Source organism: Artibeus jamaicensis, unplaced genomic scaffold, assembly GCF_021234435.1.
Source record: "Artibeus jamaicensis isolate MK-2021 breed Jamaican fruit bat unplaced genomic scaffold, CSHL_Jam_final contig_525, whole genome shotgun sequence".
Taxonomy (NCBI): Eukaryota; Metazoa; Chordata; class Mammalia; order Chiroptera; family Phyllostomidae; genus Artibeus; species Artibeus jamaicensis.
Window position 1 is genome coordinate 16,601,759 of NW_026521874.1, and position 24,740 is coordinate 16,626,498.

General features: G+C 50.4%; 2 protein-coding genes across 2 annotated transcripts in view; one reads left to right on the plus strand and one right to left on the minus strand.

The window, feature by feature from the left end:
- On the minus strand, positions 1–20,458 carry SF3A1 (splicing factor 3a subunit 1). The gene is made up of 16 exons (XM_037153283.2): positions 20,266–20,458; positions 17,022–17,143; positions 12,235–12,442; positions 10,899–11,156; positions 8,642–8,716; positions 7,762–7,912; positions 7,242–7,435; positions 6,235–6,352; positions 5,777–5,962; positions 4,974–5,095; positions 4,624–4,869; positions 3,669–3,876; positions 3,063–3,217; positions 1,716–1,817; positions 1,305–1,376; positions 1–497 (listed from the first exon to the last, which is right to left on the minus strand). Exons 1-16 carry the CDS (start codon positions 20,326–20,328, stop codon positions 396–398), a joined length of 2,382 nt encoding a protein of 793 aa, XP_037009178.1. The 5' UTR covers positions 20,329–20,458; the 3' UTR covers positions 1–395.
- CCDC157 (coiled-coil domain containing 157) overlaps positions 20,380–24,740 on the plus strand; it is a 14,947-nt gene continuing 10,586 nt past the window's right edge. Inside the window, exon 1 of the mRNA XM_053669828.1 lies at positions 20,380–20,671. Coding sequence (XP_053525803.1) covers positions 20,623–20,671 — 49 coding nt within the window. The 5' untranslated portion in view covers positions 20,380–20,622. The remainder of the gene's footprint in view (positions 20,672–24,740) is intronic.

Genomic DNA, 24,740 nt, shown 5'->3' on the forward strand with positions numbered 1-24,740 from the left:
AAGGGTCCAACAGGTTTATTAGACAGCCTGTGGCAAGATACAAAATGATTAATGACAACAACAGGCATATTCTATCAGGCGAGTGCCGACCGGCACTATGATACTATCCCACAGAACATCCCTGGGTTCACATCTCCTAACGGGCCACTGGAAGAAATGAGTCCAGCACTCGAACGTACAGAGAGACCACTGGGGAGGACACTGGTGTAGGAAGCCCTCTCTTAACTAATGTGGGAAGCGGGTAGGGGGAGGAAACTACAGGACAATTTGAATTTCCAAACTAAGAAAGAGGGAAACAAATGTACAGGGCAGGGTCTCCTGGGTCTGGGACAGGGGGTCGGGGACAGGAGAGGCAAAACGGCAGTGGCTGGGACCTGACGGCAGGTTCCTTTCTTCTACTTCTTCCTCCCGCCTCTCTCCTTGAGGGCCAGATGGATGATGGCACCGTTGGCCATGTTGTAGTAAGCCAGTGAGTTGGAATCCTTGATAAAAATGCCCTGGAAAACAGACAAGTGTGTCTTAGCACGGACTGATTTGGCCTGGAGCATACTGTGCAGACTCACTCCCCGTGTCCATTCACTCTGGACTTAGTAAACAAAGGCCTGAAGGCAGGCTGGGGGCAAGTGGCGAGGGGTGGGGGGACGGTGGAGGGCAGAGCAGTGCAGGCACAGGGCAGGATTGAATGTCTCTGGTTCCTCCCAGAATGCTTTGCTTTTCCTTCCTTCCTACCAGGTCATGCTCTTCCCTTTTGTCAGTGCTCCAAGAAGTTGGCCCTGACCAATCCCACGGAATTTTAAATCGCAAGATCTTTAGAGATCAACTAACTAGTCCAACAGCCTCATTTACAGAGCAGAAAGCTGAAGCCCAGACAGCGAATTTGTCAAAGTCCGAACTGGGAGAATATAGCGGCCCTGTGAGATCTGATGAACACCAGGCTGAGCTGGACCATCACCTCCGTGTCCATGCAGAAAGCCAGGGTATTGGAGACCACACCGGCTGGGACGGCTCTGCCACTAGACCAGAAACCCACCACAGCGCACCCAATACTTGTCCCCTGAGTCCACCCCAGTCACCGAGGCAGAGGGTGTTCTGGATCCCACACAATACTATGCTATGACTCTTCCTGGGCCTCCCTCTGTCAAGCTAACTTGCCCCAGCACTCCCAGCCAGCACCATCCCTTCTAAGATGTACTCAGATGGCCACATCCAGGTGTCTTCCTACTCCTCTGGTTCCACTGAGGATTTAGCTTCTGGGACAGCACAGGTGTTGGGTCCCAAGAGACAGGACCAGACACCTGACTCACCTCATACTGCAGCTTCTGTTTCCCTGCAGGCATGCCCGTGGCTTCATGAATCTTCACCTTGATAACAGACACCTGTGGGACCAAGGAAAGGTCATTCACCCTTTTGCTAAGGTCAGCTTAAAGAAGCTGACCTGTCCTGGCTGGTGTGGCTCAGTGGGCTGAGCGCTGGCCAGTGAACAGAAGGGTCACTGGTTCAATTCCAAGTCAGGGCACAGGCCTAGGCTGCGGGCTGGGTCCCCAGTTTGGGGGCGTGTGAGAGAAAACCAGATCACTGTATCTCTTACACATCCATGTTTCTCTCCTCCTTTTTCTATCTCCCTTCCCCTCTGTCTAAAAATAAGTAAATTTTTTTAAAAAGAAAAAAGCAGCAGCTGCCCCCTAACCCTTTGGTTCCCCTGCAGCAACTCATACCTGGTCTGTGAGTGGGAGGGTGAAGACCAGCACCTGTCCATTCAGTTTCCATTCCGTCTTATCCTGCATGTTGGGCACCTGGACTTTGATGGACACTGGACCCTGCAAAACAGGAGGTGGCCATTATACCTGGGATCCCTGCGCCTGCCAGGAACGATGCTCCCCTATTCCTAGGCCAGTCTAGACAATGTCACCTCTCCATCTGAGCTCCTGGACTCTGGCCCCTGCTTCACTACTGATGCCACTTGTGACGCAGTACAATATTCGGTCTCTCTCCTTTAACATGATCTCTACCCTGCCTCCTGGTGTGTCTGGAGCTGAAGAAGTGACATGAAAATGCTCTGCAAATCCCAAGAATCACCATAGGGAAAAAGAACATGAACAGTGAGGTCGGAAGATCTGGGTTCCCAACTCATATTCCCTGCTAACCAGGGCTCTTTAAGCCTCAATGCCATGTCTGAAAGGCAGCTGATCACAACCACAGCGTGGCACAACACTACTGTGAGCACTGAATGGGCAAGTGTCCGCATGTTAGCTCTACTCCAGTACCAGGGCACTGAAAAGATGGGAAACACTATCAGAAAAAAATGAAAGAAAAAAGATTCAGTCGAATGCACCAGGGAGTGGGGCTCCTGCCTCCCCACTGGAGCCTAACAGAGTCCCTAAGGGACTGGCAGTGCCAAGGTCCCCACCTGCCCGTATTTCTAGCACCCCGACAGGACTCTCGTGAAGGCAGGGGGTCCTAAGGTGAAGACCACAAAAAAAAAAAAAAAAATGAAGGCCAGGATTTCCTCTAGGGCAGCAATTTTCAACCAGTATGCCCAAAGAATTTTTAAAACATGCCAATTCCTTACTAGCTATTTAGGGGCACCAACCTCTTATACTTTAGACTGTCAAATAAAAAAATGACAACAGCCAATACAACAGCTGTCCGGTGTGAAGGAATCCAAATAATACTTATTTTTTGGTCAGACTGGCAAAAAATATATATACTTTTTGGTGTGAAGAATTTTAGTAATTAGTGTATATGGGCCATGAGATGAAAAAGGCTGCAAGTCGCAGCTCTAGGGTGTAGGGTCCCTTTCACACCCAAGTCCTGCCGCCCGTGCAGCAGGGTCCCTCTGCTGGCCTCTCCCACAGTTCACACTGGGGACGACCACTGCCATCTGCTCCTCCAACCACTGATCCCGCACCTAGTACGTGCTCAGGGGCCTGCCCAGGCCTCCACTGGCTGACCTAAGTCCTGGAAGCCAAACACTGCAGGAACAGGAAAGGGCGGGCCAGGGAATGTTTGAGGCACCCCAGCCACACGCTGCAGGCCCCAGGGAGCACTCTGGGGTCACGTACTTTGTTTCTGCGAAGGAACTCCTCCTCGGGCATGAGGCTATCCTCTGTCTTCAGTTTCTTGGAGGTAGGTTCATCTTCCATGGGAGGTGGAGGGTGGACAGGGGGCATTGGGGCTGGAGCTGGGACAGGTGCCACAGGTGGAGCGGGCACAAAGGCTGGAAGGACAAAAATACGCAGCTGTGAGAGTGGGGGAAGGGGCCCAGGACTAAGGGCTGGTGAGAAGTGAAAGGAGCGACTGCAAAGGTTTACTCTTTCTCCCAGTCAGAGGTGTGAAGGGCCACTCCTTCCTGAGTCTGGCAGCCAGCCAGTCCCCTAGCAAGAGGATCTAGGAGGTTGCCCAAAATGGGCAGCGTGGGACTGGAAGAGGGGCAGGACCGATGGATGGAGTGGGTGCAGGCTGACAGTAAGCACTGCCAGGCCCCCGTACCTGCCTGGGCCTGGCTCTTCTGGGTACACGAACCCCAGCTCTGCCAAATCAGCCTTCCTCTCCAAGAACCATGGCTCCCCGTCCCTGAGCTCAGGGTTCTCTCACACGGGGAGGCCACGGCTCTCTTCCAGGCTAGGCCCCCAGCTGGAACAGCTAGCACCACAGCATGAGACACTGACCTGTTGGCACAATCATGGGGGGTGGGCGGGGCGCCATGATAGGAGGCGCTGAAGGAGGCATGGGCACCACGTTGATCCTGGGCGCGTGGATGATAGGCGGCATGGGAGCGATCACCGAGCCTGGGGGCAGTCGGACCACTGAAGCCATCGGGGGCCGGGGCATGACGGGTACTGCGGACACAACTGTGGTACGAACAGGAGGTGGCATCTGTGGGAGAGAAGGGACCCAGAGGTCATAGGAAGCCAAGGCTGGACACACAGCTGGCAACTGGTCAACTGTGGACTTTCAGGATGGGGCTGGCCCTGACTGGTATGACTCAGTGGGTTAGGTGTCGTCCCGCAAAGCAAAAGGTGGCCAGTTCAATTCCAGTCGGGGTACATACCCAGGATGCAGGCATGTGAGAGACAACTGATGTTTCTCTCCCTCTTTTCCAGCCCCCCCACCAAAATAAATAAATGAAATCTTAAAAAAAAAAAAAGAAGAAGAAGAAGAAGAAAAAGGAGGGGGCTAGACAGTCCCAGCTCAGGCCCCTGGGGTTGAGACTGTAGCCGCACCGCAGGCTGACAGGAACTTTGCTGAGACACACCCAGGGGGACACTCTTTACACTTGGGACTCAACCAGCTGCTAACAGCAGATACTGAAAAAGCCACCGAAGAGGCTGACCCTGACTTAGCCTCCTGCGGCCAGCAGTCCTCGAAGACCCATTAAGCCCTGCAGTCCTCCTCTGCCCCAAGCCTGCTTCACACATCTACCACTTGCCTTCCTCCCTGCCCCCATCCTCCCACACAGAGAGAAGGTCAAGCTACAGAGGTTCTTCCCATTAAAGGGTTCTTTCTATCTGACCCATTCAGCACTTGGGCCCTGCTACAAGGCAGTTGCTCTCCTTACCCACTAGCGTCCAACCCCAAGGACCACGCTCTGAAAGATCAGTGACAAGGTGGCTGTTGGCTTACTGTCGGAGGCCGGGGCACCGAGGTGATGGGTGGGGCCGAGCTGGGAATATTGGTGGCTGAAGATGGAGGTGGTGGCTGCTGGGGGATTTCATTGGGCTTGCTAGGGCCAATCTTCTCTTTTGTATCATCTTCTGGCACCAGGCCCTTGGCCTTGTGGATGGCCTCGATCTGCTCCTGGAGGGTGATATTGGCCTGGGCAGCCTGCTGGGTTCGAGCCATGCTGCCTGAGTGACCATCCCAGGTCACCTGAAAGGGAAAAAGCAAAGCCACAGCTTGTCAGGGCTCCTGAAACTGAGCCCAGTGCGGGAGTCTGGGGACAGGAAAGGCACTAGGATATACCCAAACTGCACCTTTTCTTCCGGCTTCTGGATCTCCTCCTCGCCAATCTTCTTACCGATGGCTGTCTCCTCTACACCGAAGATGTCAGTACGCCGCTCGGCCAACTGTTTCAAGCTACTCTCGATATCCAGACCTGGATACAGTCAGAGTGGAGACAAGGAACAGAGAGAGAATCTAAACCAGGTGCCCTTCTGACAAGGCAGCAGCTCTCCTGGGGCAGGGTGGAAGAGGCTGGTCCCGTGGGACAAGGCCCACTCTGAATCCCAACTCGGATGCCCACCCTCTGAGCCTGAGGAAGGTTACCCAATCGGCACTAAATAAGCCTATACACCAGAGCTCACCCAACTCCCTGACTTATGAAAGGCAACTGAGAGGCCAGGGTTATGTGAGTGGCAAGCGGCAGAGTCATGACTAAAAGTCTGGTCTCCTACCTCTGGGACAGTTTCCTCCCTATGGGCTGCTTCTCTCACAGCAGTCACATGACCACAGTGTGCGGTCTCATTTCCAGGTGCTCATTGGAGCGCCCGCCCCTCCCACCTACATTCAGACCTGGCTCTGTGACGTCAATGGGCACATGCCATGCTCACCAGGTGCCTGCCTTTGAAGGAGTCTAGAGAGTCATTCTGGAAAACGGGGAGTTCTCTGTAGCATTACAGACTGTACTTATCCTCAAAAGCTTTGGTTGACCTCAATCGTTGCTTTCTATGTTTGTGCAAAGCAAGTTAACTATGGTTAAGAGATCCCCGTGGGCCAAAGTGAGTCAGGGCTGAGTCAGAGAAGGGGTGTGGACTGGGTGGTGGAACCCCCACCTCACCTGGAGCGTACACCTCATCGTCACTCTGCTTCTCACGGATGGAGCGATCTCGCTGCTCCAGCCAGCGGGGGTCGAGAAGCCCAATGCGCATGTGTTCCTGCATTTTGCTGGCAGGAATCTTCTCCCCCGTGATGGGGGACACAAGATACTCATCTGGAGCAGGGGCTGGAGGCAGGGGCTTGGAAGCTAAAAGGAAACAGAGACGCCTGAGTGAGGACACAGGGCGACGGGCTAACAGGTGCTGTTTCATCTGTGCCTCATCCATTCGAGTACATCCATTCAGTGCCACACTGTTTCTGGAGGTGGGCAAGTTGTCAGGGCACCAGAGATGGCTATGTCCTATTCCTCACTGCAAGGCTTGGGACAGAAGGTGACCAATGCCTTTAAGAAGCCGCCTTGAGCCACACTAAAAATGGGCAGATTTGAGGAACATACAAGAGAAGGAAAGAAGACCCTACCTTTGGGGTCATAGTCCTTCCGGACAATGACCTGGTCTGGAGTCGGGGGCAGAGGAGGCGGCATAGGTGTCTCTGGGGGTGGAGGCACTTTCTGCCCTTCTTCTTCATCATCTGAACCCTGAAAAGCAAAGCAGTGGCAGGACTCAAAGAGGGGCCGAGAAGCCACCACCTCTCTGCCGCAGAACCCTGGTGGTTCTCAGGGTGGCGAGCTGCCTAGGGCCCTGCCTGCCAGCGTCCATGTGCTAAGCCTCCCTGGACAGCCGAGGCTAGCGGCAGCCAGCCAAGCCACTTCCTCACAGCATGAATGGGAACGCTAGGGGCTGTGGTGCTAACACTCCGCCCAGGCATTTCCAGCAGCTGGCACCAGGCTGTCCCAGGAGGCCAAGGGCACTTAACATGCCAGGGAGGGGTGCGGGGAGCAAGTCGGCGCTTAACGGTTGCTGCTCATGGAGTAATGCTGGGAGGGAGAGAAAAAGTCAATTCCCACAGACACAGGGGCCTTTCTTCTCAGGCTGCACACAAATTTTTTCCAAGGGGAGGAGAATAGCTTAGCTGTAGGGCCTCTATGCCTGCCTGGAAGGCCTGGCTCAAAGAGGGCGGAGGTGGCCAAAAGGAGCACAGGCTACACTTAGAAAAGCTCTGGGAACTGCTGATCACTTGGGCCTCAGCTCAAACGCATCAAGGCTTGAGGTAGAGAGGGTTGCCTAACTGGGAGCTGGCGGGGGGATGGTGGGGAACAGGGCCTCTGGGCAAAGGGGGAAAGTCAGAGAACAGGCTGGCACAGATTTCAGACCCTTGCTTGTGAATGAATCTTTGTTGCCCCAGCTGGAAAGAGGCTCTGTGCTGCCTGGGTCTGGGCAGCTGCTTGGTCAGGATGCCTCATTCAGGACCCACACCTCCCTTTGGGGGTCACAAGGGAGCTGGATCTCTGACTCTGGTGGAGAGCACCCCCATGTCCGTGGGCTCCGGGGGGAAAGGCCATCTCCCAGGCCTTCCCGGGGACGTACCTCATCCATGTCCTGCACCTGGGTGTCCTGGTCCAGCTGCGAAGGAGGCTCCTCTGCTTTCTCCTGCTTCTCATCCTCTTCATCAGACTCGACCTCCATCTCGACCTCCTCACTCTCCCCAAATTTCTCATAGCGCTCCTGAATGAGGATTCGAGCCCCCAGCTCCTCCGGGGTGGTAGGGGGAGGGAAGTTCCCTGGGTGAGGTGAGCCAGAGTCAAAGGGAGGTCTCCACACATGTTCCCCGTCACAGGCCCATCCAACTACTCTCTCCACACTGTAAGCTCCCCGAGAGCCGGGGCTGATTTCTCTCCTATCTCCAGAGGTCCACCCAAGGTCTGATACAGTGAGTACTGGTTGAGGTTTAACTGGGACGTCACAGAACTGAAGTCTCCTGGAAGCAGAGATGAAGCAGACACTGACAAAGCCCTGTGAGGCATTCTGCTGCTCTCTGGAACACCTGCACGAGCTCTCCCAGGACGGCTCTGAGCTCCCAGCTCCCCACCTGGAGCCACAGACCTACCTTGCTCGTTGGGTTGGAAGTCCACTGTTTCCACCACGACGAAATCATGCCAGTCAATCTGCGCATAGGCCACCCGCTCCTTCTCCTTCTCCTCCTCTTCCTTCTTCCTCTCACGCTCCTGGAACTTGGCCCACTCCACTCGGTAACACACCTGAGGAGATGAAAAACAGCAAGGTGCTCAGCTGACTCAGGGTCTGCTCCTGATAAGGATGTCACCTCCAAGGCCTTTGCTAAAGCCAGCACCTCCTCCAGAACAGAAAGGCTATGTGCCTACAAAGGGGAAACTGCATGAAGCAAACTATGGTATTTGTATCTATTTTCAGCCAGGCCCAGAGTCTGGACAGCATGAAAATTCTAAAAGCCACAGACACCTTCTGCCTGAGCCCCAAGGCCAGCCGTTTGTTATAACCTCAGATTTCTGCTGAGTTGGCAAGGGGCCATGTTCAGAGAGTAGCTAACTACCCACCCTTCCAGGAAGTCTGTGTGACAACCAAGTGCCCACAAGAGAAGTGACAGTCTGAGAGCCTGAGAAACAAGACTCCGTGCAACCATCCAGAACAGCTAGCACCAATATGCCCTCTGCCCTCAACTCCGAAGACCTGGGGCTTCAAAAGGCATCTGTCGCCAGAGAATCTGTTCAGGAGTGGGCTGCTAAAAAAAGAGGAAGACCTAGTGAGGCTGAGAGCAGAGCAGAAAGTCAGAGAGCACAGAATCCTGGTTTGTTTCTATGGCCTTTGTAGCCATAAGGCCTTTCTTTCCACCCCTGTGCCCAGAACATAACAAGGTACTGCCTTACAGACTATTTACAAATGTGAAACAGAACCCATACAATATAACTTGCACTGATTATAAATAACTGGGTATAAGAAACTGAGTTTACCTGGTCCAAAACTTCTCGGGGGTTCTCGGCTTCTTTCTTGAGCTTTGCAAACAAGCCTTTGGGCGGAATCAAGATCTGAAACACAGAAGTCGTCAATGCCAGTCAGTGCAGCACAATGTGGAACAAAGAGGCGGCCTTCCCAGGCCGGTGGAAAGGGAGAGCATGGGATTCTGGGTCCCAATCCCAGATCCACTTGGCTGTGTGACTCTGGGCAAGTTGCTTAACCCTTGTAACTTGGTTTCCTTCTACAAGATGGTGGTATCACCACTTAAATTGGCACCATCTACTTAAAAGGTTGCTGTAAGAATTAGCAGTTAAGTATGCAAAACCACAGGCTTTTCAGCACACATTCAGCACACAGTCGGTATACGATGGCTGCTTTCAGTGTATGGATCTGCTCCTTCCTTCTGCACATGCTACCAGGCCTCCCCTGACCACCCCATTTAAGACTACAGTCCCATCCCCCGCTTTCTTTTTCTCCACAGTATTCATCCCCCTCTGACATATACTGAGATTGTACTTGCTTGTCACCCCCTCAAAAGACCAGAAAACTCCACGAAGACAGATTTTTGTCTTTTTTTTCACCATTATGTCTCCAGTACCTGCAATAGTGTCTGATACACAATGTGTATTTGCTGGCTTTTCTCAAAATAGCCAGTCATTCTAACCGCCCCAATGTTACCTGTTATCACTGGTGAAGTGGCTCAGCCTCGCCCCATCCTCCCTGTACTGCTACCCCAGTAACTGATCTGTTCCTAGGGTCCCCCGGGTAGAGACAGACACCAGCACCCTCAAATTAGAGCACTAACTGTCCACACCCAAGTTCTGAGGGAGAAGGAACAGGAAAGTGAAAAACAGGAAGAGATCTGGGGACCTTTAACCCCAGAAGCAGTCCACTAGGAGATATTAACCCAGGGCTCACTTAAAATTGATACTGTGTAATTACAGTACTCCTCTGGCTTTCAACTGTTATTTCAGCTACTAACTTCTGGACTTGGTCTTTTCTAAATACACATATTTTTATAATTCTTTCTACTTCTACAGAGTTAAGTTACAGGAAATCATTGTGAGTCCTTTAAAATCAGATCTTTAACATATTATTTCTAGATACCAAGAACAGATGTCCCCCCGGCTCCGAAAAAAAAAACCCATACCATAGAAGATGTGTGTACCAGTGTACACGTTAACAATGTGATCATTTTAAACGCTACTACTGACTTGCCCAGATTCTTGATTGCAACAATGAAGTATAATTAAGATCTTAGGGTCTAAGTAAAAATGCCAGCTCTGTGACCTAGCAGCTGTGTGACGCCAGCCAAGTGAACGTCTCTGCACCTAAGTTTCTTCTTCTGTAAAATGAGTATAATAACAATGGCTGCCTTACAGGTTATTAGGGATTAAATGCGAAGATGCTGCATGTGTTAAGTACTCAAATACTAGCTATGTTACGTTAAATTGTTTCCCAATGCCTACTTAAAAAATATTTCTAATTTTAGTATTGTACATTTTAGGGTGAAAAGTAACTGGTTTCTGCCCAGGCTGGTGTAGCTCAGTGGACTGAGCATGATGAGCCTGTGAAGCAAAGGGTTGCAGGCCAGGTCCCCAGTGGGGAACACCTGAGAGGCAACCACACACTGATGTTTCTCTCCCACTCTTTCTCCTTCCCTTCCCCTCTCTCTATAAATAAATAAGTAAATAAATAAATAAATAAATAATGTATTTTTTTAAAAGTCAGGAACTCTCTTTTTAAAAAAAAAAAGTAACTGGTTTCAGAATCAAATGTTGGATTCAATTTCACTGTAGCTATTTATAGCTGAGAGACCATGAATAAGTGACTTCCCCTTTCTGAGCCTGCTCCTGCTTTTGAAAAAGGGGGGAAACACCTCAAGGGTTCTTGTGAGAATTAACGTGGGTAATAAGAGACAGTTATGAAGGCCTTGCTTCCTTCTCAGGCCCCACGCTAGGAACCTGAAAATTTAAATGTACTTAAAAGCAGCTGGCACCACTCTGCCTGTCACATTGCAGGCACTCCCCCAACGGCAGTTATCAATCACGCATTTCATTTCCCTTTACAAACAAACAGCAGTCAATGTTGCATTTAAAAGGGAAAACTGAGTAGAAATCAAGATTTCATTCGGAAACGACATTTTAACATCTGCCTAGGGACACCACAGAGGAACACTGTCCTTGTAGACAGTGAGGGACAATGCCTTCCTTCCCTGGGCCCAGCACCCCGGCCCCCACCCTGACCAGGCACCTTGGTATACTGTTCCACCAGCTTCGTGAAGTAGTTGAAGAGGCTGTGCTGCGGGCGGAGGAAGTCAAATTGGTAGTTGCGCTGCTCCTTCTGCATCAGCTGGGTCAGAAACTGGCGCCCATTCCTGGCCACAAACTGAGCCGTCAGCTTCACCACATCCAGGTCGAAGGCTGAGATGGAGGGGGGATCTGCGATGAACTCAAACTCAGGAGGGGGCTCTTTGGGTACGATGGTCTCCTGGATCACCTGGGCTTGGACCTACGATGCAGAAGGTGTGTGAGCAAGAGCTGCGGGAGTGGCCTGGCTCTAGAGAGGGGCTCTGTGACCCTGTTAATGATGTGCACGGCACTGACACACGGTGGGAGAGAATCCCAACTCACACGAGCAGCAATTTCTTGGCCAGCTGTGGCCTCAACCACCTGAAAGGCTTCCAGTGAGGTCCATGCCCTGCTGTATCTCTGCTGCTGCCCTGAAACCGAAGGCCAGAACTGGGCAGCAGATCTGACAGCAATGCAGCTTCTGATATCCCAACCGAGGGGCAGAGAAGGCAGTAGGCCTTCTCGGTGTGCAGAGGGCCTCACCAGATGAAGGACTTACATGTTCATTACCTCATCCGGCCCCCACAGGAACCATGAGGTGGAGTGAACAGGTCCCGTGAATGCTTTTTATAGATGAGGAAACTGAAGTAACCTGAGGCCCTAGGAGTGGTGAATTGCAATGCAAAATCCCAAAACCCATGTCAACCTCTACTTCCCACTGTAAAATGAGAAGTGGCTTTTGACACCACGGTTCAGGGATAGAGCAAAGAAAAGGAACCAGTCCAGGTCTACATAGGAAGCAAAATATGCCTGCCCTTCCTGTCCTCACGGACAACCCTAACTGCCCCTAGTTCTGGGCCTAGTGCTGAGGGTATCAGGGCAGACCAGACAAAGAGGCCCCAGGGAAAGTGAGACAGCATGATGGCACCAGAAAAGACCACAAGCCTTGGCAAGGTGAGGAGAGGGGGCTGAGAGCATGGACTTCAAAGTAAATCACACTTCCCTGAGCCTCAGATTCCCTATCTATAAAATGATCACCTTCCTGGCCTCCTCATGCAGCCCCTGTGAAGTGCCAATGAAACGGCCCTTAAAGCACTGAGCATGTAGCTTGAGAAGCAGTGCTAAAGAGATGCCAACTGTCAGCAAGACTTTGCCTCTGTAACATGGGAATAAAAACCTCACGTCGCTCCTTGGGTGGAGTGCAGCTCGGAGAGCAGAGTTCGTCACCCTTCCCTCCCTCCCTGTCCTGGCCTCTCCCTCTCAGGCCTGGGGAAGTGAGGGGAGGGACTGGCTCCAACCTTCTGAGGCAGCTGTTGCTGGGTGGCTTGCTGCTGCTGCTGCATGACCTTGGGGATGGCGGCCGAGGGCTCCTGAGCCTTCCCCTCCTTGAACTCGCTGACCTTGTGGCGGTAGTAAGCATGGTAAGGGTCATTGGGGTTCAGAAAGTTGAACTTGGGGTTGTTGATCTCATTCTGTCGTATCCTAGCTTCAAATTCAGGTCCATTTCTAGAAGGAGAAAAAAAGAATTAACACTACAACCCTTGCAACTTCGGAGACCCAGAAGTTCAAGCCATCTTCTTGCCCCACCCATCGCTCAAACTAGTCCATCTCTCAGCACAGCAGAGGTCTTCCTCGAGACTCCTGCTATCGGCAGCCAGTGCCACCTGCCTCCTCTGGCCTGACCCGGCCTCCTCTACCTCAAGCTCTCCCAGACTTCGTCACTCCTGCAGCTCCTCTGCCAGCCTTGCCATTTCCAAAAAACCACCTGAACTATTGCTCTTTAAATAATAACAACAACAACAACATTTATTCATTTACTTTAAAAAATGTACTTAAAAAGGAAGGCATAAATTACTTAAAAAAAATCAGTATGGCAACCTGGCTGGTATGGCTCAGTAGATTGAGTGCTGGCTTGCAAACCAAAGGGTCACTGGTTCGATTCCCAGTCAGGGCATGAGCCTGGGTTGCAGGCCAGGTTCCCAGTAGGAGCTGCACGACAGCAACCACACACTGATGATTCTCTCCCCCTCCCCTGCTTTCCCCCTCTCTTCCCCTCTAAAAATAAATAAGTAAAATTTAAAAAAAACAAAATAAAGCCCTTAATTAAAGAAAAAAACACTACTTACTTTAAAAAATCAGTATGGCCTTATTAACAAAAGGCAGATTTAAAATTAAATACAATGAAAACAAAGTAATAATATTATTAAAGTTTAGCTCCAAGTTTGCTGCGACTGAGGCCAGTCCTCTTAGTTAAAAAGGGGGATTTACTGAGTGCTGGAGAGGAGTCAAAGATATACTAGCACCAAACTGAGACTTTGCCCTCTGGGTAACAAGGAAGATTGGGAAAAAACATGAAAATGTAGACAACTGTATTTATGTCTCATTTAAGTACTGTCTAAAATCACCCCCATCTACTACTGGGTGAGGCCCAGACAGGAAGCGCTTTCCAAGGATGCACGCGGGTGCTGCTGGGTAAGGCACACACAGATGACGGGGGCAGTGAGACCGGCTGAGAGGTCTCCCATCTCTCTCTGGACCTCGGACAGTTTCCCACACACACCCTATGTCCCTGGCTTGCATGCCATTAATAACCTCAGAATAAAAAGAAAAACACTCTTTTTTTTAGAACTCACTGATCTTGTGGCGGTAGTAAGCCTGGTAAGGGTCACTGGGACTCTTTCTTAGTGCAGCAAAAGTAGATTTATAGTTGTTCATATGGAAGATAATACAATAACACATAAAAATAAACCCTGTTTCACATACTACTGTAAACCTACTTTGCTCCACCCTGTATGTAACTACACCTGTGTCGGGCGGAAAGCGCACTAACCTTAAAGACACAAGATAAGAACATGGACAAGATTGGGGTTCACTACTAAGCACCAAGTTACCAAACTTCTCTTTGACTCAATTTCTCACATATAAATTCAGCTACTACCATCTCTGTCCTGAAGTACTAAGAAGATCAAATTAGTTAAGGAGATGCAAAGTCTTCTTGAATCACACAGTGGCCTGCAAGTGAATGAGCTGTCACTCCTAAATAATCAGAAGGGCTTTTCCACAAACGTCAGAGACGATCTGCGCGTTAGGAGGCCACTGCAGGGCTTCTATCGCTCCTGCCGCCAGAGCTGGCACTCAGAGGTGCCCTAAGCACACAAATGGGCAGCTCCAGGCGCTGCTGGGCAGCCAGGTTGCTCTGCTCTCTTCAGATGTCCACACCCTGGCCCTGTCAATTGAAGATGGGGGGGCAGACAGGGTACAGGCAGAGCTGTGCCCCAGGTTAGCCACCACAACGATCGGAGCCGTGGTGGTGGTCAGCAGCATCCAGGCTAGCTCCTCCACACTCTGGTACACACTGTGGCATGACTAACACCACAAGGTCTCAACTGACAGTGAATTAGTCCAACTAGAACCTCATGCTCGAGGAAGAATCATTTGCCCCACTCCTTAAACAACATAAACTACACACGAGGGAGAGTGAAGGCACACTTAAATACTGCTGCTAACCCTCAGTCACGATACCCAGCAAACGCCGAGGGCAGAAACTGTTGCCAGAAAGAGGGGCTTTGGGTGTCTCCTCTACTGCCGCCTCTGAGGCCACAACCTCACTGCATCTGGGAACAATCTGAAAGGCTGAAACCATGAAAAGGCAGCCATGTTCATTCTCGGCTCTTCCGTTGCTTTAAATTAGTTGAATGTTAATTTTAGAATTGGATTCTCTCACACAAGGAATAGATTTCAACAGAAAAAGACTGGACTTTGACTCAATCCAGCTGGCAGGACTTGTAAGGGTTATTTCCACTTCAGTTCCTTGGCAGACTAATGCAGAAAAAGGAATACCTAACTGGCAGAGAAAAAAAACCTTCTTTTGAAAAACCCTACTGGTTGATTTCTACCGCAGGCTCCATCAGTCACTACGCGTGAACCCTGGAGAAATGAAGCAGAGAGCCCTGCATCTTCACTTCATTCCAGAGTGAGAGTTGATCTGCCCCCTCGCTGCATCGCAAACAAAAGCAGCTCAGAGATTTTAGAAATGCCTGTAAGGCCATCATCGCAGCCAAAAATAGAGTAGGGTGCAGATGTATAGAATTGTTTTAAGGCAACTTGGATAGACTCTTATTTCTGTGGCAGAAGAGGCTGGCAGAAAATTACTGGAAAGCTACTTGCAAAATGTTTAAGAAAACTTCAAAAATTCTCTTTTGGCCAGTAATGTATCAAAATGTACCACACAATTTTATTCTAAGGAAACCATCTGGAAGGGAAAGAAAATGCTCAGAAACTTCCCCACAGCTGCAAGTGCCAAACTGGAAAGTTGAAAACAACCTCCAAGGAAAAGAGAGAGGACACGGCCAAGTCCAGGAAAGCCCGCTGCGTCGGCATGGCGCAGCCTCCCAGAGAGGCCCGTGCAGCATCGGAGCAGAGGCAACACGGGAAAATGCCTGCAACACAGCACAAAAGGGAAAAGCAGGATGTGAAAGTATCTCTGCTAGTGTTACAAGGATCTAAAAAAGGATGCCAAGGGCCAGAAGGAAATAGGAAAAAGTGAAAACAGCAGAAACTATTCTGGTGGTAGATTGTGTTGATTCTTCCTCCAACACCCTTTTCCTATTTGTTGTTTTTAATAAAAAATATCAGGGGAAAAGGGGAAGCAGGAGTGTTGCTATGAGACATTAAACATTTATCATAAATATAACACCTGCTGCCCTAAATTTGGCACGGCCTGATAATGTTCAATCAAGAATAGAGCAATTTTAACCCAATACCCAGGTAAATCAAAGCCCCTGAAATGTGATGAGATGAATCCACATGGCACCGTATTTCTATATTTCATTTAATTAGGAGGCTGGGAAAGGAATACACCTACTAAATGATGGATGGATTACGATAGGGATGCAGCCTCAGAGGTCAATGCCTGGCCCCCTGGACAGCAAATGCCTTGAGGACAGCAGTCTGTTCAGGGCCAGCTACTGCCTCCATGAATACAGTTGTCTAGTTTGTCAAGAGAAGACACAAATCCAGTTTCATTGTACAATCTCATTTCTATAAACTGGCAACTTGCCCAGGTGTGGCTCAATTGGTTGGGTGTCATTCTGCAAAGCAAAATGTCACCAGTTTGATTCCTGGTCAGAGCTCATGTCTAGTCTGTGGATTCAGTCCCCAGTGGGGGTGCATAGGAGAGGCAACCCACTGATGTTTCTCTCCTGTACTTTCTCCCTTTCCCTCTTGGAAGGAAGGAAAGAAAACAAAAAAGTGACAACTAATTCAAATGAGAAAAAACATATTGCAAAGACAAACAAAAAGATCTGTAGGCTGGATATGGCCTCCTTGCTGCCAAAGGATCTTTTTAAATACCCTGAACTAGGGAAGCGCTGAGCTCTGGAAACAAGTGGCCGTCAGCAAGATCCATTTGAGGATGTGTGAGTGTGTATAATCATGAAGGGGGTGCGGGAGACAAGAGGAACTCGGCTGATTTCCAAGCCACCTGAGACGACAGCTAACACCTGCACGATGTAACACCTGTGTTCCGTCCCATTCCCTCATTCCTGCCTCACAACAACCCTGAGGTGGCATTTTATTCCTTTGCAGGGGGGTCACCTGAGGCTCTGGGGAATGCAGTCCTTGTACAATGAGAATGATCAACCCCTTTTTTTGTCTTCCTCAGGCCAGACAGAAATATACACACTCTCCATGACACAACTTCCCAAGCATTTCCTCAGGCCTGTTTTGGAAGCACAGGTTCCTGGTGACCCTGGGGCTGGGCGTGACTCACACTCTGCCACTGCCTTGCCGTATTAGAGATGCCAGTCCTGACCACTGCCCACCTCACTGCCATGCTGTGGTTTCCAATGAGCCAATGGCCTACACCGACAGCACCTCTCTACAGGCATCAAGCCCGTGGCCTGTCTCTGACATGTGAACCAAGTGCTCAGATGACTTGTGGTTTCAAAGGTGCATTAACCGTTGATGCCACTGGAGCACCAGCCTAACAGCACCTCTCTGAAACCCAGTGTAACCTGTGCACATTTAGGAGCTCTTGGTGCTAAAATCCACCCATAAGCCACGTGAGCAGAAGTAGCTATGTTACCTGGCCACAAAGCTGGCAGTCTTGTCAACAATATTCCTGACCTCTGGAGGAGGGTAAATAATCCCCACCACTGGCTTGGAAGGGGCAGAATCCTCCTTTGAAGAGGCTTCTTCTTCTGTGGGCTGTGAAAAAAGAAAAAGAAAATACAGTCTTGAAGTTCCTGGTTTGGGGCTGGGCCCCCAAATCTGCAGATTAAACCCTTTTAGGCTATTAACGAGAGCATCAGACTCTCTCCCACAGACTTCCTTTGGGGTACAGTCCTTTGCTCGGGAAGATGGTTCTCTTAACTGCACTGTGCTTGCCAGGGCCCCTCCTGGGGAATCAATAAAAAATCAACTTTCCTGGCTCCACCAGCTGGACTGTGTCAGTGACGCCGGGGACATGCATTTTTACCAAGTGACTGGGGAGATTCAGATGCAGAGGGTCTCTGACCACATTCTGAGAAACCATGTTCCTGAATCCAAAAGGCCCCCACTCCAAAGGATGTGCCTGGTGTGGGACATTTAGCGATTTTTTTCCCCCAAATAAACAAACAGGAAACTCCTTGAGGACAGCTCCTACTGCCTTAAATGCCCTCTCCCTCTGCATCCATTCCATAGTCTTAACCACCACTCGGTGCTCAAATGCCTTGTGAAACTGCACTGGAATGCTTAGCATCAACTGCCCGTTAAGTTCTAATATTTTTTCCTCACCAGTCTTCCTTTAGTAAACAAAGAATCAAGTCTCCCATCTTAGAAAAACAAAGCTTCTTCCTTGCCCTCGTGTTCCTTTCTGCCGCTGCCTTCTCCCCTCACCTCCCTTCCTCTCTGCTAGCTAAACATCCTTTGTTCTCTCGACCTCCCGATTCCCAATTAATTCCTCACCTCCCATTTGGTCCCAGTCCACTTCAAGTCCTCTTGCCAAAGTCAAAAACAACTGCCGACAGCCAAGTTCAGCAGTCATCTGGTTGTGTGACCCATGGCCACTCCTTCATGAAACTCTCCACGCCTCCACTCCCAGGCCCCGTTCTCACCTGCCTTTCCTTCTTGTTCACCATTCCATCCAAGTTTCCTTCCTGGTCTGTTTTATAGCCTGCCCTAAAATGTTGGGCATCCCCAAAATTCTGTTCTTGGTTCTCTTCAGGGTTCACGCTGCCCTCAGGCACTCACGACCACATCCTCCATTTCCTCTAGCACCTCTAGCCTAAAGAATCCCATCCAGATTGATGTCCCAGGTCACCGTGTGTGCCAGGGCTCCAGATCGGTTGATTCCTAGGCACTCTGGTCATCTCTAACGTTTTTCCTCATGAATGGCCCACCAGGCCAGAAACTTGGACCTCCTCCTCTTTCCTCAGTCTCCAAGTTCAGTGACAATAACATTTATCAAACAAACAGGAGGTGCCATACACTTTTCTAAGCACTTTAAATACATTAGCTTTTATCGGAGCCCTGCAAGGGAAGTACTTTAAATATCCCCATTTCACAGATGACAAAACTGAGGAAGAGAGGGCTTAACTGGCCCAGGTGGCAGCAGAACCAGATTTCTAGCACGTTACTCCGGCCAGAGAGCCTATACTATCTGCCATTTTGTGACTTGACCAATCTAGCCAGACCCTCGACATCTTTTGAATACAGTGACTAATTCCCCATCCTTCTAGCAACTGTCCACATCACTGCCTACCTACCTGAATTTCTGAAACACAAGTATGTCATTATCCTGCTTAAAATCCTTCTTTTTCTCTCCATTGTCTACTACGAAAAGTCCAAATCCTCAGAATCACATCTCCTGCTACCACTTCCAAGAACTATGTTTCAACCACACTACTTACCCGTGATCAGAAGCACCATCTGAGCCCTGGCTGGCTGGTGTAGCTCAGTGGATTGAGCGCGGGCCTGCGAACCACACGATGGCAGTTCAATTCCCAGTCAGGGCACATGCCTGGGTTGCAGGCCAGTTCCCAGCAGGGGACTCACAAGAGGCAACCATACATTGATATTTCTCTCCTCTCCTTCCTTTCCCTCTAAAGATAAATAAAATCTTAAAAAAAAAAAAAAAAGCACCATCTGATTCCTGTTAGTGCCTTTCCACTTGTTATCTGGTATCACCTGGTTTATTTTCCCCCAGCTGGGAAAATACCAGGCACAGGGGCACTTAAATATTGTGGAAAGGGCCTGAACCTCTTCTGTCACATTCTCCACTGTATTCTGAACTTAAAGCAGTGGTCAGCCTACAATACATGCTCAGTGTTGTCTGAATGAATAAAGAATACTATTTCCTTCCCCCAATCACCTACCTGGGGAATTCCTAGTCATCCTTCTAAAAGCTATTTACCTCTCACTCCCATTTGCTTCGCCTACCTTAATCTCCCCTCCACCAGCAATACTGATTAGATTACTGTTTCCTTTGTAAGTCAATTCAAACTGCAATTGCTTGTCTTCCCCATCAGCTAATTATGATCTTTTTTAAAGGACTGTCTGGAACTGTACCATTTAGAGTGATGGGGCAGCACTCATTTGCCAACTATTCACATATACCTCCCTCCTTACTAGTCTATGAGCTAGCTCACTAAGGCAGTAGTTGTGTGTCATTCATTCCAGTAACAGGGGAGCCTGGCTCAGTGTCTGCCTTAGACTAAGCACCTAGTAGACGCAGAAGAATTAGCATTCAAAGCTGCACCCTGCAGGTTGGGAAACTACGGATTACTGGGCAAAGGCTGGGGGTCGGTGGGCGCAACTGCCACAGAAAACCAGTAGATGGGCTGGATCAATGCTTCTCAAACTTGAATGAAGCACCCTGGGATCTTGTTAAAATGCAGACTCCTATTAGAAGATCTGGGGTGGAGACTCTGTATTCCTTCTCTCACGTTTAATTTTATTTTTCAATTATAGATTCTATTCGATGTCATTGTGTAGTAGTTTCAGGTGTACAGCATAGTGGTTAGATAATCACACACTTTACAAAGTGTTGCCTCGATATTTCTACCTGGCACCATATATAGTTACCGCAATATTATTATTTCCTACGCTGTGCTTTAGAGACTCTACATTTCTAATAAACTCCCAGGTGATGCTGATGCTGCCGGTCCGCAGACCACACTTTGAGAACCACCGTTCCCCGGAGCTCAGCTCAGGACCAGAGGGCAGCGCACTGCCTCCTGGGACTTGCAGTCCCTCTAAGTCCTCCTAGGAACCGCTTCTCGATGCAAAAGTGAGGCGCATCTAGGCCTAGGATCGGGCTGCCGATCGAGGTGAAGGGGGCACGGTACCTGTTTGGGCTCGGTGGCCACGGGCGGCGGCGGAGGCACCGCCTGCACGGGTCCCGCCGGCATGACTGCGACGCTTAGGGCTGCCAGTCCGCCTCCGTGTAGGTGAGCGCTGCTGTGTCAAAGGAGTTTGCCCGCAGCGGTGGGACAGCAAGCTCGCAAGATGGCGGCAGCCGAGCGAGCCGTCACCTAGCGGGCGAAGTTGACGCACTTCCAGGCCCTCCCCTTTTTCTAAACGTAATTTCCGCTCCACCCCCACGGGAGAACCGGCTGCAAACGCCGTTGCCATGGCAGCAGTCGAGGCGCCCAGGTAGGATCTGCAGGGTTCCCAGGAGCTGCGGGCGCACCAGAGGCAGTTCCATGAGCCGTGCAGACGACACAGGGGCTGAGAGTGCGACACCAGAAACTGGTAAGAACTTTTACATCAGCCGCCGGACGCACCCCACCGCGGTGGCTCCCCTCTCCTTCCCTCCACTGGCGGGTTCCTGGTTCCCTCTAACCCCGCCTCCCAAAGACCCAGCTCCCTCCTATTGGCCTCTCACTTTGGAAGCATCCCCTCTCCTTGGGCCCGCCTCCTCAAAGCCCCACCACCTTGCTCTCTCATCCCCCCCCTTTCGATTCAGGCCCACCTCCTCCGGGACCCCTTCCCCAGCCCCAAGCTCTAATTACCACTGGACCCTTTTCCCTTGCGCCAGCCATTTCTAGGTTCCACCTCCTGCCTTCCATAGCCCCGCCTTCAGTGTCCAAGGACCATCTCAAATAGTGCAGTTTCTTTAGACTCCACACCAGCCTGCAGGCGCCACAGTCTTGCCTCCCCGAGGAAACCCGCTCTTTGCACTTCCACTCCTGAGATCCTCTGCCTGTCCTTTCTCCCCTCCTTCCCAACTCCTGAATGCAGGGGGACTCTGAGCCCTTTCCTGGCCTTCACTTTCTTCATCTGTGAAATGGCGTGATAGCAAGAGATGCCCTCCCAAGTCTCTCCAGCTCTTTCACACACCCCATAACTAGTTTATGTCATGGTTGTTATTAATGTAGAATAATAATGATAGCTAGGATTTCTTGAACATTACCATGAGCCATACACTGCCAAACACCACAGGCATTACATTTTTACAGCAACTTATTTACAGATGAGGACAGTGAAGTTCAGAGTTGATGGAGTGGGAACCCCAACCCAGGCTGTTCTTACTCCTCTGCTTGTGCAGTTACTTATTTCTTTGTCTTCACTCACTTTCTTCACTGACCCCAGGATCCAGGCAATTAGCAATCCTGAGTCAGAAACTAACAATGGCCAAATACGTAGTTTTAGAGTTTCTAAAGTGTATTTTTATGGTGAAGACCTTGAATTTCAGCAGGTGGCCATGTTAGGAGGTAGGCATAATCTTTTTCAGAGGGCTAGGGTCTAGGACTCAGAGAGGGAAGGGGCTTAAATGTTGAGCGGGAGTGAAGGAAAGGCTCCCTCTCTTCTCTGGGAGTCAGAAGTCAACCCTGAGCTCTTGGAAATGAAGGAGAGGCAGTTAGCTGTACCTCCTACCTCAGGGCAGTGCTGGCTGGATTAGTGCCATCGCCTGTGTGACCTCAGGGGCCTTGCAGGGCTGGCAGCTTCAGGCCGAGGGCTCCCCTCAAGACCTGGGAATTAGAAAGCCTGTGCATCAAATGCTCCTTCACTTGGCACATTCCTAAGTGGTACTCAAACCATGCTGGTATCTGCAAATCTCCAATGTTCAGAAGAATGGACACAGGTAAACTTGGCCGTTTTCAATGTTGTGTTTTCCTCTTGCATAGTCTTGCTTTTGTGACATTTCTGCTGCCTATCAGAACCAGAATCTAAAAGGAGTTGGTATCTCAGATGGCCCCAGGTGACAGCTGTAGTTGAAGGTGGCCTGTTTCTTGGTGTCTTCACAAGCAGCTTCCTTAATTCCAGGGCCTCCTCCCAGGATGGGACTTCTTGCTTACTTTATTTATTTCCATTTTCCCTTTTCAGAAAGGAAAGCCAGGATATTTAAGGCTGTTTTTTTGTTTGTGTCTGCCTTATTCTTTGGGGACATAAAATCTCATGGGTGGCAATAGGCTCATGAGAGGCAGTCACTGAGGCAACATGTGTACGTGCACAGCATGTGGCCCTGTGTGTGTGTGTGTGTGTTGTGTGTGGTGGTGAGGTGGATACTCTTTGCCCTGTGGGTGGGACCCACAAAGTTGACATGCCCAAGGCTTGCCCCCTGAAGAGACTGTCAGACATAGATGGTGGTTCTTGGCAGACAGGGCTCCTTGTGCCCTGCTCTGTTCTACTCTTGACACCATGGCCAGCAAATAGTAGATACTCAGTCACCGTTTGCTGTGTAAACACACAGGATCTAACCCTCTAGAGATACCTGCACCAATACGGAAGCCACCAGCCAGTGCGATGGCGCATTTGCAAACAGTGTCTGGTCCACATTGAGATGCACTGTCAAATGGATGCTAGATTTTGAGATTTAATGTAAAAAGTAAAAAGACTGTAAAAAATTGTAATAATTTTATGTTAATTTCATGTTTGAGTGAAATTTTGGGGGCATATTGGGTTAAATGTATTATTAAAATTAATTTACCTGCTTCCTTTTACCCTTTTAATGTGGCTGGTAGAAAATTGGAAATCCCATCTGGCTTGCACTCTATTTCTTTTGCACAGGGCTGCTCTAGAAGCAGCTTAGCCCGAGGACAGAGCAGAGGTGTTGGACTTAAGAATCCCAGCTCCCTGACTGACCTTGGGCTAACCCCTAACTCTTCAGAGCCCCAGTTTTCTCTTCTGTGTAAGGAAGCAGATTTGGAATGTGGCACATAGTAGATCCTGTGGTCAGAGCCAGCACTGTTAAAACATGCTGTGCTCCGGCTCGGGATAGGTGACCCTACCTGCCCTTCCCCTCACTTATTCCTGCAGCCTAGAACACCTGCTCCTTCTTCTGGGACAGCCTCTTCCATGCCCCCCCGCAGGAAGTCCTCCCTGAGTGCACACTCATGCACTCTTGTCTTCATTCATTCTCAGGTACTGAAGAGCTGCTTGGGGCCAGCCCTGCACTGGAGACAGGAAGTCAGGCACCTGGATGAGCCTCTGACCCTGAGCCCCTAAGCCTACAGGCTAGTCTCAGACTCAGGCAGGCACCTCTGCTGACGTCCAGCTTCACAGGCAGGCGCCCCGCACAGAGGTGAGAATAGGGCATAATCCTCTGCGAGGCTGGAGGCTCAGCCCGCAGAAACTACCCCTTGGTGCCTCTGAGCTTCCTGGCACCTGTGGACGCAGGCTAGCCCTCAGGCCTCTAGGCCCAGGAGGCCAGGTCACATCCCAGTGAACTGAGAAGACAGTCCATATGCTTACAGGTAGAAAGGCCGCCACCCACAAATAATTACTCATATAATGATTCAGCGCCAGGGCAGTGTCTGCTGAGGTGGAAAAGAACAGGATGCTCTGAGAATGTGTAGCAAGGGGAGCGCCCCTGGCCTGGAGACCCGAGGGAGGTGTCTTAGCCAGAGGAAGTGGGGGAGGGGACACATTCCGGGAGGCAAGAAGCTGAGGTGGGGGCAGATCACCCAGGGCTGGAACCTGGAACTCAGGTCAGTGTTCTGATCTTTGTGTTGTAGAAAGCCTTTCAAGAAAGGGGCCTAGGAGGGATGAAGGGGAGAGGGTAGAGAGTGGGAAGGGGTGAGGGGGTGAGTTGCTTTTTTATTTATTTATTTTAATTTATTAATTTGAGAGAGAAAGGGAAAGAGAGAAAAACATTGATCTGTTGCTCTACCCATTCATGCATTCCTTGGTTGATTCCTGTATGTGCCCTGACCTGGGATCCAACCCACGACCACAGTGTATGGTGGCGACACTCTAACCAACTGAGCTACTCGGCCAGGACATGAGTTGCCTTTTAAAATTATCACTCTGGCTGCCATATGCCCAATGAGCAAGGTGGTGCTGGGCAGAGGAAAGGAGGAGGTGGAGGGTGGAGCAGTTTATGGATAGAAGAGTTGGGTTCACAGTGCGATCTGGATATAGGATTGGCAGCACTCCGTGCTTGGATGTGGGGTTAAAGGAAGGGGATACAAGGAGGTGCGCAGGTGAGCTAAGTGGGGGTGCCGTTTCCTGAGATGAGAGAGGTGGAGATAGGTAGGAGGAAGAGAGGTTTCCCAGCTAGGCCTGGACTTGCTGGGGGCCAGAGAGGCCAAGGCCTAACTACTGCTTAAACAGCACCCACACTGCAGGAAGTGGTACATGGAAGCACTTTCTGCTGCTGCTGAGAAATCCACAGAGGACAAGGGGGCCCCTGCTACCGGGTGGGGAAGGACCAGGGCTCAGCATCTGCAGGGCTGCCCAGCTCTGAACAGAGTGCAGCTCTGATACCATCTCGCGGAAACATGCAATGAGCCACAGGAGGGGCCAGAACAGTGTTGCTTCTCTAACTTCTGAGTCGAGGGCTCCTCTACTGTTTTCCACATCACTGTCTTCAGATGGC